Here is a 13055-nt window from a genome sequence, read left to right on the forward strand (position 1 = left end):
TATTGGATTAATGTTAATGGGTAATAAACTATATTCATTAGAAAAACTTACCCAAAATAGTAGGAGACTAGCTTTTATTGATGAATCAAAATTGAAAAAAAAAATGGAGTAGCAATTAGTTGTGGCTCACTAGAGAGAAAAATATAAAAATGAAAAGTCACTATTTTTTCTTTGAAAATTAAAAAGATATGACTTATGTACGGACGGAATGAGGTTTATAATTCTGAATTAAAATTAATCAATAATGAATGAACTCTAATTAATTGGAGATGCATTATACATTCAAACCGTTTAAATGTTGTGTGATCTTATGTAAAAAATAATAATGTAAAGAGTCTTTACTAGAGACCCTTTTACGTACATGTACCACGTCCGTCACATAATAGATATCATGCTTTCTTTTTAGTTTGTCCCATAAAAGATGTCACATTTTCTTTTTCGGAAAAAACTCCTTATCACATTGATATAAATATACTACCTCCGTCCCTAAAAATTTATACTATTTTTCCATTTCCGTCCTTCCCCCAAAATTTGTCCCATTTCACTTTTATCATTTTTGGTAGTGGACCTCATATTCGAGTAACTCATTCTTACTCACATTTTATTATAAAAGTAGGACCCACAATCCACTAACTTTTTCAACTCACTTTCCATTACATTTCTTAAAATTCGTGCCGGGTCAAAGTGTGACAAATTTTGGGGGACGGAGGTAGTACTATTTTCTCTCTCCACCTAACACACAAAACAATATCTCTTAAAATCACGTGTCATCTCGCAAATATGCTATCTATTATGCGAAGGAGAGAGTATTTTTAACATGAAAAGCAACTTTAGTGGTCAACGGTCAAATACGCAGGATGCTTACTACTTTTACCAGCGAAATGGTTTGCTACTTTGGTTACAATTTAGCGGGCATAATAGTCGGATTGTAACAATAATTAAGTTGTTAGAATTACTTAATTATATTTAAAATGTACTCATACTACAATTATATGGCTTGTGTCCTTCCCAGGGAGAAATAATTCTAATTAAAATATGTATTCATCCTCTTTTCTAATTATTCACATTTTCGTTTTAATAGTTGAAAATGTCAAGCTAAATAAATTTAACTTTTAAAGTCCTCTTTTCCACCAGAAAATAGAAAAGTGTGGTCCACAACCCTGACCTAGTCAACAATTCAAATCTTAGCCAACTCTTAAACATATTTTCTCTTTTCCCCTTTATTATGATTATGAAACAAAAACGACTTACATGCATTTTCTTATATTCAACAGTCAAACATTCAATTCAAATACTACAACCCTAAACATTCCGCCAATCCCACGAATTTTGAAATCTCCCCTAATTCCTAACTCTCTTTTCCCCTAATTCAAACATTTTTACAATACCTTTGACCACTACTAGTCCCTTCCCCACAACATATATATACATACACACGCATTACTTTCTTAGAACGTGAAGCTTAGATGATAGCAAATTCTCCCCAAATAAAAAAAAAAAAAATCATCAAATTGGTTAAATTTCACTAGAAAGTTTATATAGTTTGTGGTCATGAGCTCGTTGTGGAGGCGGAGGCGAAAAGGCGGCAAACCGGAAGAGATAAACTCAGGTAGTGATCTCGCCATTCCGACTCATTTCCGATGCCCCATTTCTCTAGAGCTGATGAAGGACCCGGTGTCTTTGGCCACGGGCGTAACATATGACCGGGAGTCCATCGACAGGTGGCTCGACACGGGGAACACCACGTGCCCCGTGACAAACCAAGTCTTGAGAAACTCGGATCAAATCCCAAATCACGCATTGAGAAAAATGATCCAGGATTGGTGCATTGACAACAAATCTCACGGAGTGGAGAGGATCCCAACTCCTAGGATTCCCATCACCTCCTACGAGGTCTCCGACATTTGCTCGAGAATCGTGGCGGCCTCTGGAGGCCGCCACGATATCAAGTGCCAAGAATTGCTTACAAAAATAAATAACTTAGCCAAGGAAAGCGACCGAAACAGGCGGTGCCTCGTGAAGAACGGGATTGGGGCTGCTCTGGCTGAGGCGTTCGCTCGTTTTTCAACCGAGAAACACGAGAATTTAAATCTGCTGAGGGAGACCATGTCAGCATTGACATGGAGCTTCCCGCTCGGAGAAGGAGGCGTTTCGGATCTGAAATCCGCCACCTCTCTACATTGCATGGCGAGGTTCTTAAAGGGCGACGATCTTTCTTCGAGGAGAGACGCCATTTTGGTGATGAGAGAACTCGTGATTAGCTCCAGAGAAGACGTCCATAGATTACTAGAGATCCAAGGCATTGAGGAGACGCTGTTCCAAGCGATGAAAGTACCGATTTTCCCTGGAGCGACACAAGCGTGTCTAGTCATTATTTGCCACATAATGATGCTGTCACAGGAAAAGGTGACAGTGCGGTTTGTGAGATTAGGGCTGGTCGATTTGGTGCTTGAAATACTCGTGGATGGAAGTAAGAGCGTCTGCGAGAAGGCGCTGGCCGTCTTGGATGAGATGTGCAGGACCGGGGAAGGGAAGGAGAGCGCGCGAAGAAGCGCGCTGACGGTTCCTATACTGGTGAAGAAGATTCTGCGCGTGTCGGATGTGGCGTCCGAGCTTTGCGTTGCGAGTCTGTGGAAGGTGTGTTTGGGAGGGGATGGGGAAGGTGGGCTGGTGGAGGCGGTCGGAGTTGGGGGGTTTCAGAAGCTGTTGCTGCTGCTGCAACTTGGGTGTGCTGACAAAACAAAGGAGAAGGCAACGGACTTGTTGAAGTCTATGAATGTGTATAGGAAAAAGGTTGAGTGTTTTGACTCATCTTTCGGATTCAACTATGTCAATAGGCCTAATTAATTTGATCAACAACATCGCCTCTTTGTGTTTCTAATCCCTTTTTTTTTATTTCGATTGAGATATATACAGCAATCAAGAGAAATTAATACTGATTTAAGCATTTGTTGGTAATTTCTATTCTTCCACTGGTGAACAAGTGTTACTAATGAATTACCGACGAAAATTTTACATCGGTAATTTCAAGGTCACTAATTTTTACTGACGACTGTAATTTTCTTATGTCATCTCCGTCAGAAAACGACGTCGGTAATTCTTTTGAGTTTCTTCCAGATTTATTTTGGGGTTCTACTACAGCCTATATACAACAATATTTTCAATTATAACATCAAATCATAACAATAGCCATAATGAAAATTAATCGATAATAAATTAAACATAATAAAGTACAAAGGAAAAAAAAGCATATAATATCAAGTTTTGTAAATTACTAGTTTGTAATACGCATCGAATCTATGAAAGCATAATCGTAGATATGATATGATTGATCCGCCATACCTTTTGTCATTTCAAGTTATCCGCCATTTAAAGATATATTTACTTCTTTTTATTCATTTTTAATAGGTAGACCTTATACTGTACTAACTCAACACCCTCACATTCCACTATAAAATTAATTCATATAAAAATGAGACACGCCTTTCACCAACCTTTTTCACTAATTTTTTTTATAAAGTCGAGTAATTTCTTAATAATTGTATCGAGTCAAATTGTGTCGTTAAATGGAGGGTGAATAATTGGTTAAGGGTAGATTCTAATTAGAAAAAATAGGAAAACAAAATATAGGGATACAATTTTCTAGTTTTTCTTCTTTTTCTTTTAACCACTAAATAAAGTCATATAGCCCAACAAAGTCAAGAGGTTTAGGATTTGGAATAAATATTACATGGCATTAGTAGATGATGCAGAAATGATTACATGAAATATGTAATTGTTTTGCCAAAGAATTACACTACCATCCCCGAAGAAGAACATGATCGAATAAAAGTTCTTATGATATAAGTCACGGTCAAGAAGCGCAAATTCATTTTCTTAAAAAAAATACAGAGCCTAAGCAATCTCCTAACAAATCGCCAGTAACCGGATCTGAAAAGAAAATGAGAAATTGGTTAATAATCACTAATATGTTGATAACTTGAAAGCAAGGAATTCGTCATGCCATTAATTATCTGCATAAATAAGAAACTTCAACACAAAAAAGAATATATATGTTATCTTTTTTTCTTCCTTATCCCCCTAGTGAAGGCAAGGCCTATAACGTAATATCAATACACCACGGTGTTCGGTTTGCAAGATTGTATCACTGATTAAATTTGTAGAGTATTTGGTTCATGAAATTCAATCCCACAATTCAATCCTAGATGGATAATCACAGGATAATTAGCCATAGCTGACCCCTATGACTAAAATAATCTCTCAACTCAATCTTAGATTGTATCTTGGTATTATTTTATTTAGCAAACCGAACACCACCCAAGAGTCATACTTTATGTTTTCTTGAACCATTATAGTGTCTGGGATATACTCCCTCCGTACCAGCTAAGACTTCCAATTAATTTTCATCCTGTTCCTTGGTCGGTTCATTGTTGATGATCACGGAAAATGATTCTTCGTCCCCTAAATAAACATACTTCAGATCTGGTGGGAGTTTCTTCAAATTAATTTTTGGTGAGTGTACTTCTAAAGACAACAAATTTTTTCATACCTTCTTTAGCTAATTCATCCAGATCACGAATTTTAGCTACTCCTGCGAATTTGGGCTTCTTGCCGATTTCCGTTATAGCATTGGTGATCTCGTCATCATTCAAGTTATGGTTATTTATCAACTCCTAACAACTATAACAATTAATCATAAAATAAGCTAAATAATAATACGGAGAGATTATTAGCTCACTTCCAAAATAAAGTAAAAATCCAAAATAGATGTTGTACATAGAAGAATATAAAAATGGTCCAGTTGATACTCAAACACAGAAAATAATTGATGCAGTTATAAAAGATAAGTCTTGGAGACTAAGAGAAGTATATATTTGGTTTTATTTATTTCCTAGTTAATAGAATTAGTAGATGAAAAAAATATTAGGAGGATTTGTTTTTCCTTCTACCAAATTAGGTGTTCCTTTTTTGGTTATAGTTATTTTTGCTTATTATCTTTTAGTTATTTTTTTTCCATAAGTTTAGGATTTCTTTTGCCTATATAAAGGCCTCATTGTTGAACTTGAAAGACAAACTTTGAATAATAATTTGATATTGAGTTTTTATACTCCGAAGTTCTCAATTAGTTTGAGTTCTTTATCTATCAGTTAATCATTCGCATACGTTTCACCGTTCATTTTGCATCAATAATACTCTTTTCGTCCCAACTAAATTAAGTCAAAACTTTTGTCACAGAGATTAAGATATTATGTTGAAAAGTAGGAGAGGGGAATAAAGTAGGAAAGATAAAGAGAGAATAAAGTATGTGGTGGAATAAAGTAAGAGTAATTGAATTTTCTGTTTTATCGTCAAAAAATAAATGATTCAACTTAGTTGGGACGGATGGAGTAGTATATTTTTTTTTAATGAAAACAATATCATCTTTACTTTTCTCTCTTTTTACTTAAAAACCTACATAGGATTCTCTACCAAAAAAGTTATTTATATTTAAAGGGAAAAAGTACTCCCTCTGTCACTAAATATGAAATATTTAAAAATCGGCACGAGATTTTTTGTAGTGTTATGTTATGAATTACTAAAGTGAGAGTAAAATAAGATGAAAAAATAGAGATAGTGTTGTTTTTATTTTAGTAAACGTTTTATTTTATATGTGATAATCTAAAAAGAGAAAAATATTTTATTTTTAATGGAGCAGGGAGAGTATATAGTAAATGTTCAAAATGTTGGGAGGTCATAGCCCCGACCAGTCCACAACCACATGTGCTCTGCCACTAGATATGTCTTATTTATCTAAGCAGGGACAATTAAATTAACCAATATTAGAAATGTTTCATTCTAAAATCAATTAATAATGAAAGAATAATTTATATGATATTTTAGTAATATATTTTTATAATCTAAATTGTAATTTCACTCGTGGTGAAAGAACATGGAGAAATCAACTAATAATAAAAGAATAATTCATAAAATATTTTAGTAGTAAGATCATCTCCAACCGTACACTAAAACTCATTTTTGGTGTAGATAATTTCTCCAACCATACACTAAATTCAAACTCATTTTTGGGTTTTTCAATGGAATAACACTAAATATGGTGTTTACTCCAAAATTTTGTTAAAGAAATACTCAAAAATGGTGTAAACTTAAAGATGGTGTAAATGGTTGAAGTAAAACTACTTTTTGGTGTGACATATACTCTAAAAATGGATTTGAGTTTGATGTAAATAATTGGAGATGACCTAATATAGTTTTATAATCTAAATTGTAATTTCACTCGTGATGTAAGAACATGGAGATTACATTTCAGTTTGTAAGTTTCTAGTTGTCAATTATTTTAATAGAAACAGTTATATGGTCTCCATCGAAAACATCATAGCAAAAAGACTGTACAAATTACATTTGATAAATTCTCCAATATGATAATTTTTTTTTTATTGGGAAGACCTTAAAAACCAGATCAAATGCGAATTCAAGCTCTATTGCATCATTATGCCGTAACATTTCATATTACACGTAGACTGAGTATGTTAAAGATGAATAGATAAATGTGTTATAAAAAAACATTGAAGATTTGTGTTTAGTTTGAACATAAAGTAAAAATAGTCATTTGTTGTTTGTTTCCGTTATATATCTTTCACACGGAATATATTGTATAATAAATATAAACTGTAAAGTTTAAATATTCACATTATTTGGATGGGTATCCAAGTCTATTTGACTTACAAGTACATCTAGGAGGGTTGGGTCGATATGGTATATATTATACCAAAAATATCGGTATGAAAGAATTTAATATTGTTACCATGTCGAAAGTTTAAGTATACCGAACTTACGGTATGGACAATATCAGTACCATTACCATATCGATATTTCGGTATACTGTACTGAACTTCGGTACACTATACCGTTGTACCATATCGTTTCATATAGTCTGAGCAAAGACGATCATATCTAAACACGTAGCACTTCTTTTTGGCAGCGTCTCCATTCTTGATGGCTTCCGACAAGGGGTGACTTCAAGGTTATCTGTTAAGAAAAACACAATTTAAAAGAATGAAACTTGAATTGAATGCGAACCAGAACAGCATAAAAAAGAAGTACACACGTGAATTACCAATGTATTTAAGTACTACTACAATATAACGAAACATAAAATGAATGCCTAACAGTACCAAATATTAATAGGTAATTGTTTAAACAATACCAGGTTGTGCTTCCATCTTGATTCTTTTTCAAGACTTTGATAATTATTTTAAGTTGATACACACCTCCTTAAAGAATGCAATGTTTAATCTCATAACAATATTAGTCTTTTGTCTATCTATATGGTACTCCAAATGTTGCATTAGATCATCAGATATATTTCTCTATCATAAGTATATTATGGTTAGAAGAAATGTTAATATTTCATTTATGCTAAGAGAAAGAAACACAAGCCAACAATGCATAATTATATAGTTTAATTACTTCCAACAACTTTGTCAAGACTTCCAACCGATCACGCACATTGATCTCAAGAATATTGCAGAACGACTGTTTATCGATGCACATGAGTCTACACTTCATTTACGCATACAGTACAAGACCGGGGAATGTTGCAAAAAAATTACAATCTCACCAAATGAGTTGTTTGGCATTACATAAGATGTGACCTTATCTCCTCCTATCAGTATTTTAGACTCCTGCAAGATATGACACCTATCGATCAATCTCATGTCAAACAAAAAAATAAATCAACATAACAACCATTACTATAACAACCATCAATGATACAATGTTCAGCATGATTGTCATTGAAAAGGCAATTTCCATCCAATGAACAAAGAAATTATTAATGAGTATATGTCTAAAATAAAAAATGGATATCTCCAAGTTCTCAACAAAAGGTCATATCAAGTGGGCTGAATATACCAATTTCCATATTCTTACCTTGGCATGAACAGAGGCTGGGATATCTTTTAGAAGAGCGATATCAGTGTAGTCCCTTTCATATTGCAAACGAAAGTGTTGATCTATTTCACCATGTAATTAGTTTTCGTGAAATTGTCAAGATCGACTATTTTTTTCATGCCTTTGATTTTTTCATGATCAATGTTGAAATGTTACCAGCCAAATAATATCAAAAATAAGGTTAACAAATATACAAATGACAGTGAAATAATCTATTTCGGATTGACTGGGTGTATATCTCCAAAACCTGTACAAGAGAAAGACAAACAGTATAAATCAAAAACATTTCTTCGATAAACATTTTATACGAGAAAGTAGGGATGTCAATGTAGCCCGCAACCCGTGGGCTGGCCCGAATAGCCCGCTAAATTTGTAGGGTTAGGGTCGGACGATAAAAATAAAACCCGATAAGCCCGCACCCGATTAACCCGCAACTCGTTAGGGCCAGACCCGAAAACCCGATGGGCTGGCCCGGTAACCCGGTAAAATTTTCATTTTTCATTTTTTTACTCATAATTCGACACTTCGTTGACTAATTTTATGACATAGATAACTAAAAAAAGATAACTTTCAATTTTATGGTAAATATATAAATTATGTATTGAATTTTTATTAATATAATAATTGTTATATAAATTAATCTCACTAAAAGAATATTAAAATTTTTAACATGTATTAAAATTTCACGAAATATCACAAATATTAGTATTTTATGATTGAGTTTAAGCATATATACCAAATTTATCATAATTAAATATTTTATATTTTATAAATATAACTAATTTTCATCATGATTTATTGGATTGTTCGAGCCTTAACCTTATCGGTAGCAACCCGATTAACCCGCCGGGCTAGCCCGAAACCCGAGCTTTTAGGGTTAGGGCCGAACTTTTACAACCCGAAAGAAATCACAACCCGGCAAGCCCGGACCCGATTGACCCGCAACCCGAGTAGGGTTGGCCCGAAACCCGATGGGTCGGCCCGATTGACATCCCTACAAGAAAGTCACTATATAGATATAGATATATAAAGCTAGAGTCTTAGATGATTCACTTTTTCCTTCCAACTTTAATGGAATTTGTTTTGATTACAAACTATAAATGTATGGAGTAAAAGATATTTTGCTTTATATAATAATAATAATAATAATAATAATAATAATAATAATAATAATAATATTATGACCATTGCAAAAAGCATGATAAATCAAGGTAATGACTCGACTAGAAAAGAAATAGTAGAACTTCAAATCTATGAAGAACTGAAATTTCCGTTCCTCCACTGGTGAAAGTGATCACAGAAATTGTGATTGAGTTGGGTAAAATCTTCTTTTTAATCCCATTTTATATTGAGTTATAAGGCCAAAGATTCATGTGGGTTGGACTTGGGCCAAAGATGTTGGTCCTTTACAAATTAGTAAATTGTGTCCCAATTTTGTAATGGCCTCCCTTTTTATTTCCCATGTCTTTTGAAAAACCGACCGATCGGTATTTTTACTTCGCGCCTAGTCTCTTTTATCACGCGTTGTGATCGACCTATATGTTTTAAGTACGTTCCAAGTAGTGAATGAAAATAGTTCGTTTACCATAGTTAATTTCCTATAGTCCGTTTGTGAAGTCCGAATTACAAATAGGAGTACATAGACGTTTTACATCGAGGAGAACTTTCCATGAATAGAAATGAGATATTTCTACGAGACGGACAAAGGAAAATGTCTTTATTTTTGTTAGACGGGAGTATAATTCTTCTACATTTTTAATAGAATCTTTTAATACATAAATATTAGGATTTGAATCGATGAATGTCAAATGAAATGTTTTGTGTTGGAGATTTCAAAAGTGTTATTGATTATTGTGTAGCTTTTAAGAACGTACATCATTTCTAATGGTTTTATAAATTTCAAATAGAGTAGACAAAGAGCTCCAATAATATTATGTAAAGGTTATTTCGTTTTGGGTTTTTTAAGTAAAATATTAGTATTACTTATTTTTGGGTATCCATTAAAATAAATTTAAACCATTTTTTTTCAAACTATACTTACTATAAAATGCAAGTATATAGGAAATATTCTTTTAAATTTGAGTTTAGGGTAAATTTTTTTGGAGTTAAAAATCACTATTTGATGTTAACATTTACACTAAAATGAGTTTGATTTTGGTGTAAATAATTGGAGATGTTGTTAATAGATTATACGAGAGGTCATAATACTTTTGACCTTTGTTTTTTCCTTATATAAATCTTATTTGATTGTCATGAATGCACGGTGTTCTCCAAATCTTATTCTCCAAATTCTCCAAACCCATACATGTATTTAGTTATTTTGATTGTTCACCTAATGTTTCTGCACAAAACAAGTTATGAGATTGATTAGTATATTTGTTACTCATTCGTCCGCCGTTAGAAGTTTTGGTCATTTTTGTGCACTCATTTTATAAAAATGATAATAAATAGTTAAAGTGGAGAAATGATAAAGTAAGTGAGAGAATAATATTAAGAAAGACTCTTCTCAACATTGTTCTCTCTCTTACTTTATCATTTCTTCACTTTAACTATTTATTACTACCTCCATCCCTGAAAATTTGTCTCATTTTTCTATTTCCGTCCGTCCCCTAAAATTTGTCTCATTTCACTTTTACCATTTTTGGTTGTGGACCTCATATTCCACTAACTCATTCCTACTCACATTTTATTATAAAACTAATATATAAAAGTAGGACCCACAATCCACTAACTTTTTCAACTCATTTTCCATAACATTTCTTAAAACCCGTGTCGGATCAAAGTGGGACAAATTTTGAAGGACGGAGGTAGTATCATTTTTATAAAACGAGTGCACAAAAGTGACCGGGACTCTTAATGGCAGACGTAGTGAGTATAAGATAGATTCACATGCATCGTTTAGTATATTTACAAAAAATATGTTCTATATCCAAAAGAGGTTGTTAAAATTCCATTTAACACTATAGTTCTATTTGTTGAAATTTTATTGAAGCTATAACAACATGCAAAGATTTACTAAATGAGTATATATTTGTGGTGAAAATATTCTGTTGGACTTTATCGTAGAGGTCCTTCACAAATTGTGCTTTGTGGATACCCATTTACATCACAAATAAGCGATGATGGCAAATCCGATGAGCTTGATCCTTCGGGGTCCTTTACGTCTCTTTTTAATGTCTTCTGGTGACTAATTCATCCTTATTAAAAGTATTAGTTTTAATAATATATTGATGATTAAATATTTTAATATAACATCAATATATAATTATATTAAAATAACAAAATATAAAAAATTATGAAATTAGTTGTGGTGGATTTTGAGGTGGGCATTATTTTGGAAAAATGTTAACGTGACAGGAAAAGAATGAGTTGTGGCAGATTTTGAAGCGGATTTTACGTCCAGTACTGTGGATACCCAAGAAAATACAAAAGACAAATTTAAGGATTTAAAATATGTTATAATATATGTTGGGCCTCAGAATTTAAAAATCAATTACAGTCCTTTGGGCTGAACAATTAACTCAAAAGAATTTAAAACATTTCCAAGCCCAATCTTGTGAGCCCAATTTGATTATTTTCTCAGCCCAATGAGATTTCTTCTCTCCACTACAAGCGCCGCAGCATCTCTTCACACTCAGAATAAGAAGTATAGACAGTAACATAGTAGAAAAATAGCTTCACAATCTGCACACAATCTGCCATAACTTCTTCATCCGAGTTCCGATTGAGGCGTACAAGGTACCTACGTGAAGCTATTTCAAAGACGAAGATAACGATAGTAAGATAAAAGAATTTGGACATTGTCTTAATATGAAACGAACAGTTTGAATCAGACCGGAAAACCTGACATGGGAAAATGGCAACCGACTATAAAGTTCGTGACATTACACGAACTTTTTAAAATTCGTGGAAAAAATCAGAATTCATGTAAAGTTGGTGACTTTAAAAGCAGTTACCCTTTAATTTAAGCATAGTTATGGAGTTTTGGTTCAAGAACAATCCACGTAGTCAACAACCAGGCTCTTTTCTTCTTTAGTAATTCACAGAATTTATTATTACTTCTGGAATAATTAATTCAAAGGAAATTTAAGTTATAATAAATCGATGCAATTAATTAAACCTCATGATTTAATTAATATACGAGCCTCCATACTCTTATTCTCAAGTCTGATGTATATACTCCTATTATTTATTTTTCAAAAAGGGTTAACTTCAAATAATTTGTAAATATTCATACATAATCCTTAACTTCATCACACATTATCTGTATTTCCAAAAAAAGTTGTTTACCATTTACGTCATCTCCAGCTATTTACATGAAACTTAAATCCACTTTTAAGTATGTCTCAACAAAAAGTAATTTTATCCCATTCATCTATATCAAACTCAAATTTTTGCGGTAGCTATAACACACTCTCATATTTGATATTGTTTCATAAAAAAAAATGCAAAAATTGGTTTGAGTTTGAAGTATGATCGGAGAAATTTTTTTACACCATTTTTATATAATCTCATATAGCTCATAACATTATTCTACTCTACTTCGGTTTAATTTTTACTTCCCACTTCAACGAACTGTTTACCTAAATACTTCGACATATTCAACTGATCAATATATTAGTTCTTGGTCTAGAATGAAAACTCTATGAATTTAATTACAAGGAGTGGCCAATACCACATACCAGACACTTTTAGTCATATACTTTAGTTAGAGCATCTCCAATGGCGGACGTCCGCGACGTCCGTCGTAGTGAGGAAAAAGGTAGGACATGCCCTTCCCGTGCGCCCGTCGGATGGGCTCGGATATCCGCCCCATGTCCGACCGGACGTCCGCCACTGTGGCGTGGGTCGGACGTCCGAGTTTTAATTATTTTTTATTTTTTATTTTTTTTATAAAAAACACTCTATAAATACGGCTCGTTGAACTTCATTTCATTCACACCAAAATCTACAAATTTCATTTCTACTATAAATGGAGTACAATAGGAACTCCTCCACCACGAGCGGAGGAAACACACCCACGTTTCCCGCCGGAACGGGGGGAAACTTTAATGCGGGGATGAATCCCCAAATAGGGGGATGAATCCCCAAATGGCGGGGATTAC

The 13055-nt window shown here is 33.3% G+C and overlaps 1 protein-coding gene across 1 annotated transcript; it reads left to right on the forward strand.

Annotated features, from left to right (window-relative positions):
* Positions 1-1518: 1518 nt before the first annotated feature.
* LOC125212714 (U-box domain-containing protein 20) lies at positions 1519-2847 on the forward strand. Its single transcript, XM_048112950.2, has one exon. It carries the CDS (start codon positions 1552-1554, stop codon positions 2845-2847), a length of 1296 nt encoding a protein of 431 aa, XP_047968907.1. The 5' UTR covers positions 1519-1551.
* The last annotated feature ends 10208 nt before the right edge of the window (positions 2848-13055 follow it).

Source organism: Salvia hispanica, chromosome 3, assembly GCF_029641045.1.
Source record: "Salvia hispanica isolate PSC_SH4W2 chromosome 3, Shi_PSC_v1, whole genome shotgun sequence".
NCBI classification, from domain to species: Eukaryota; Viridiplantae; Streptophyta; class Magnoliopsida; order Lamiales; family Lamiaceae; genus Salvia; species Salvia hispanica.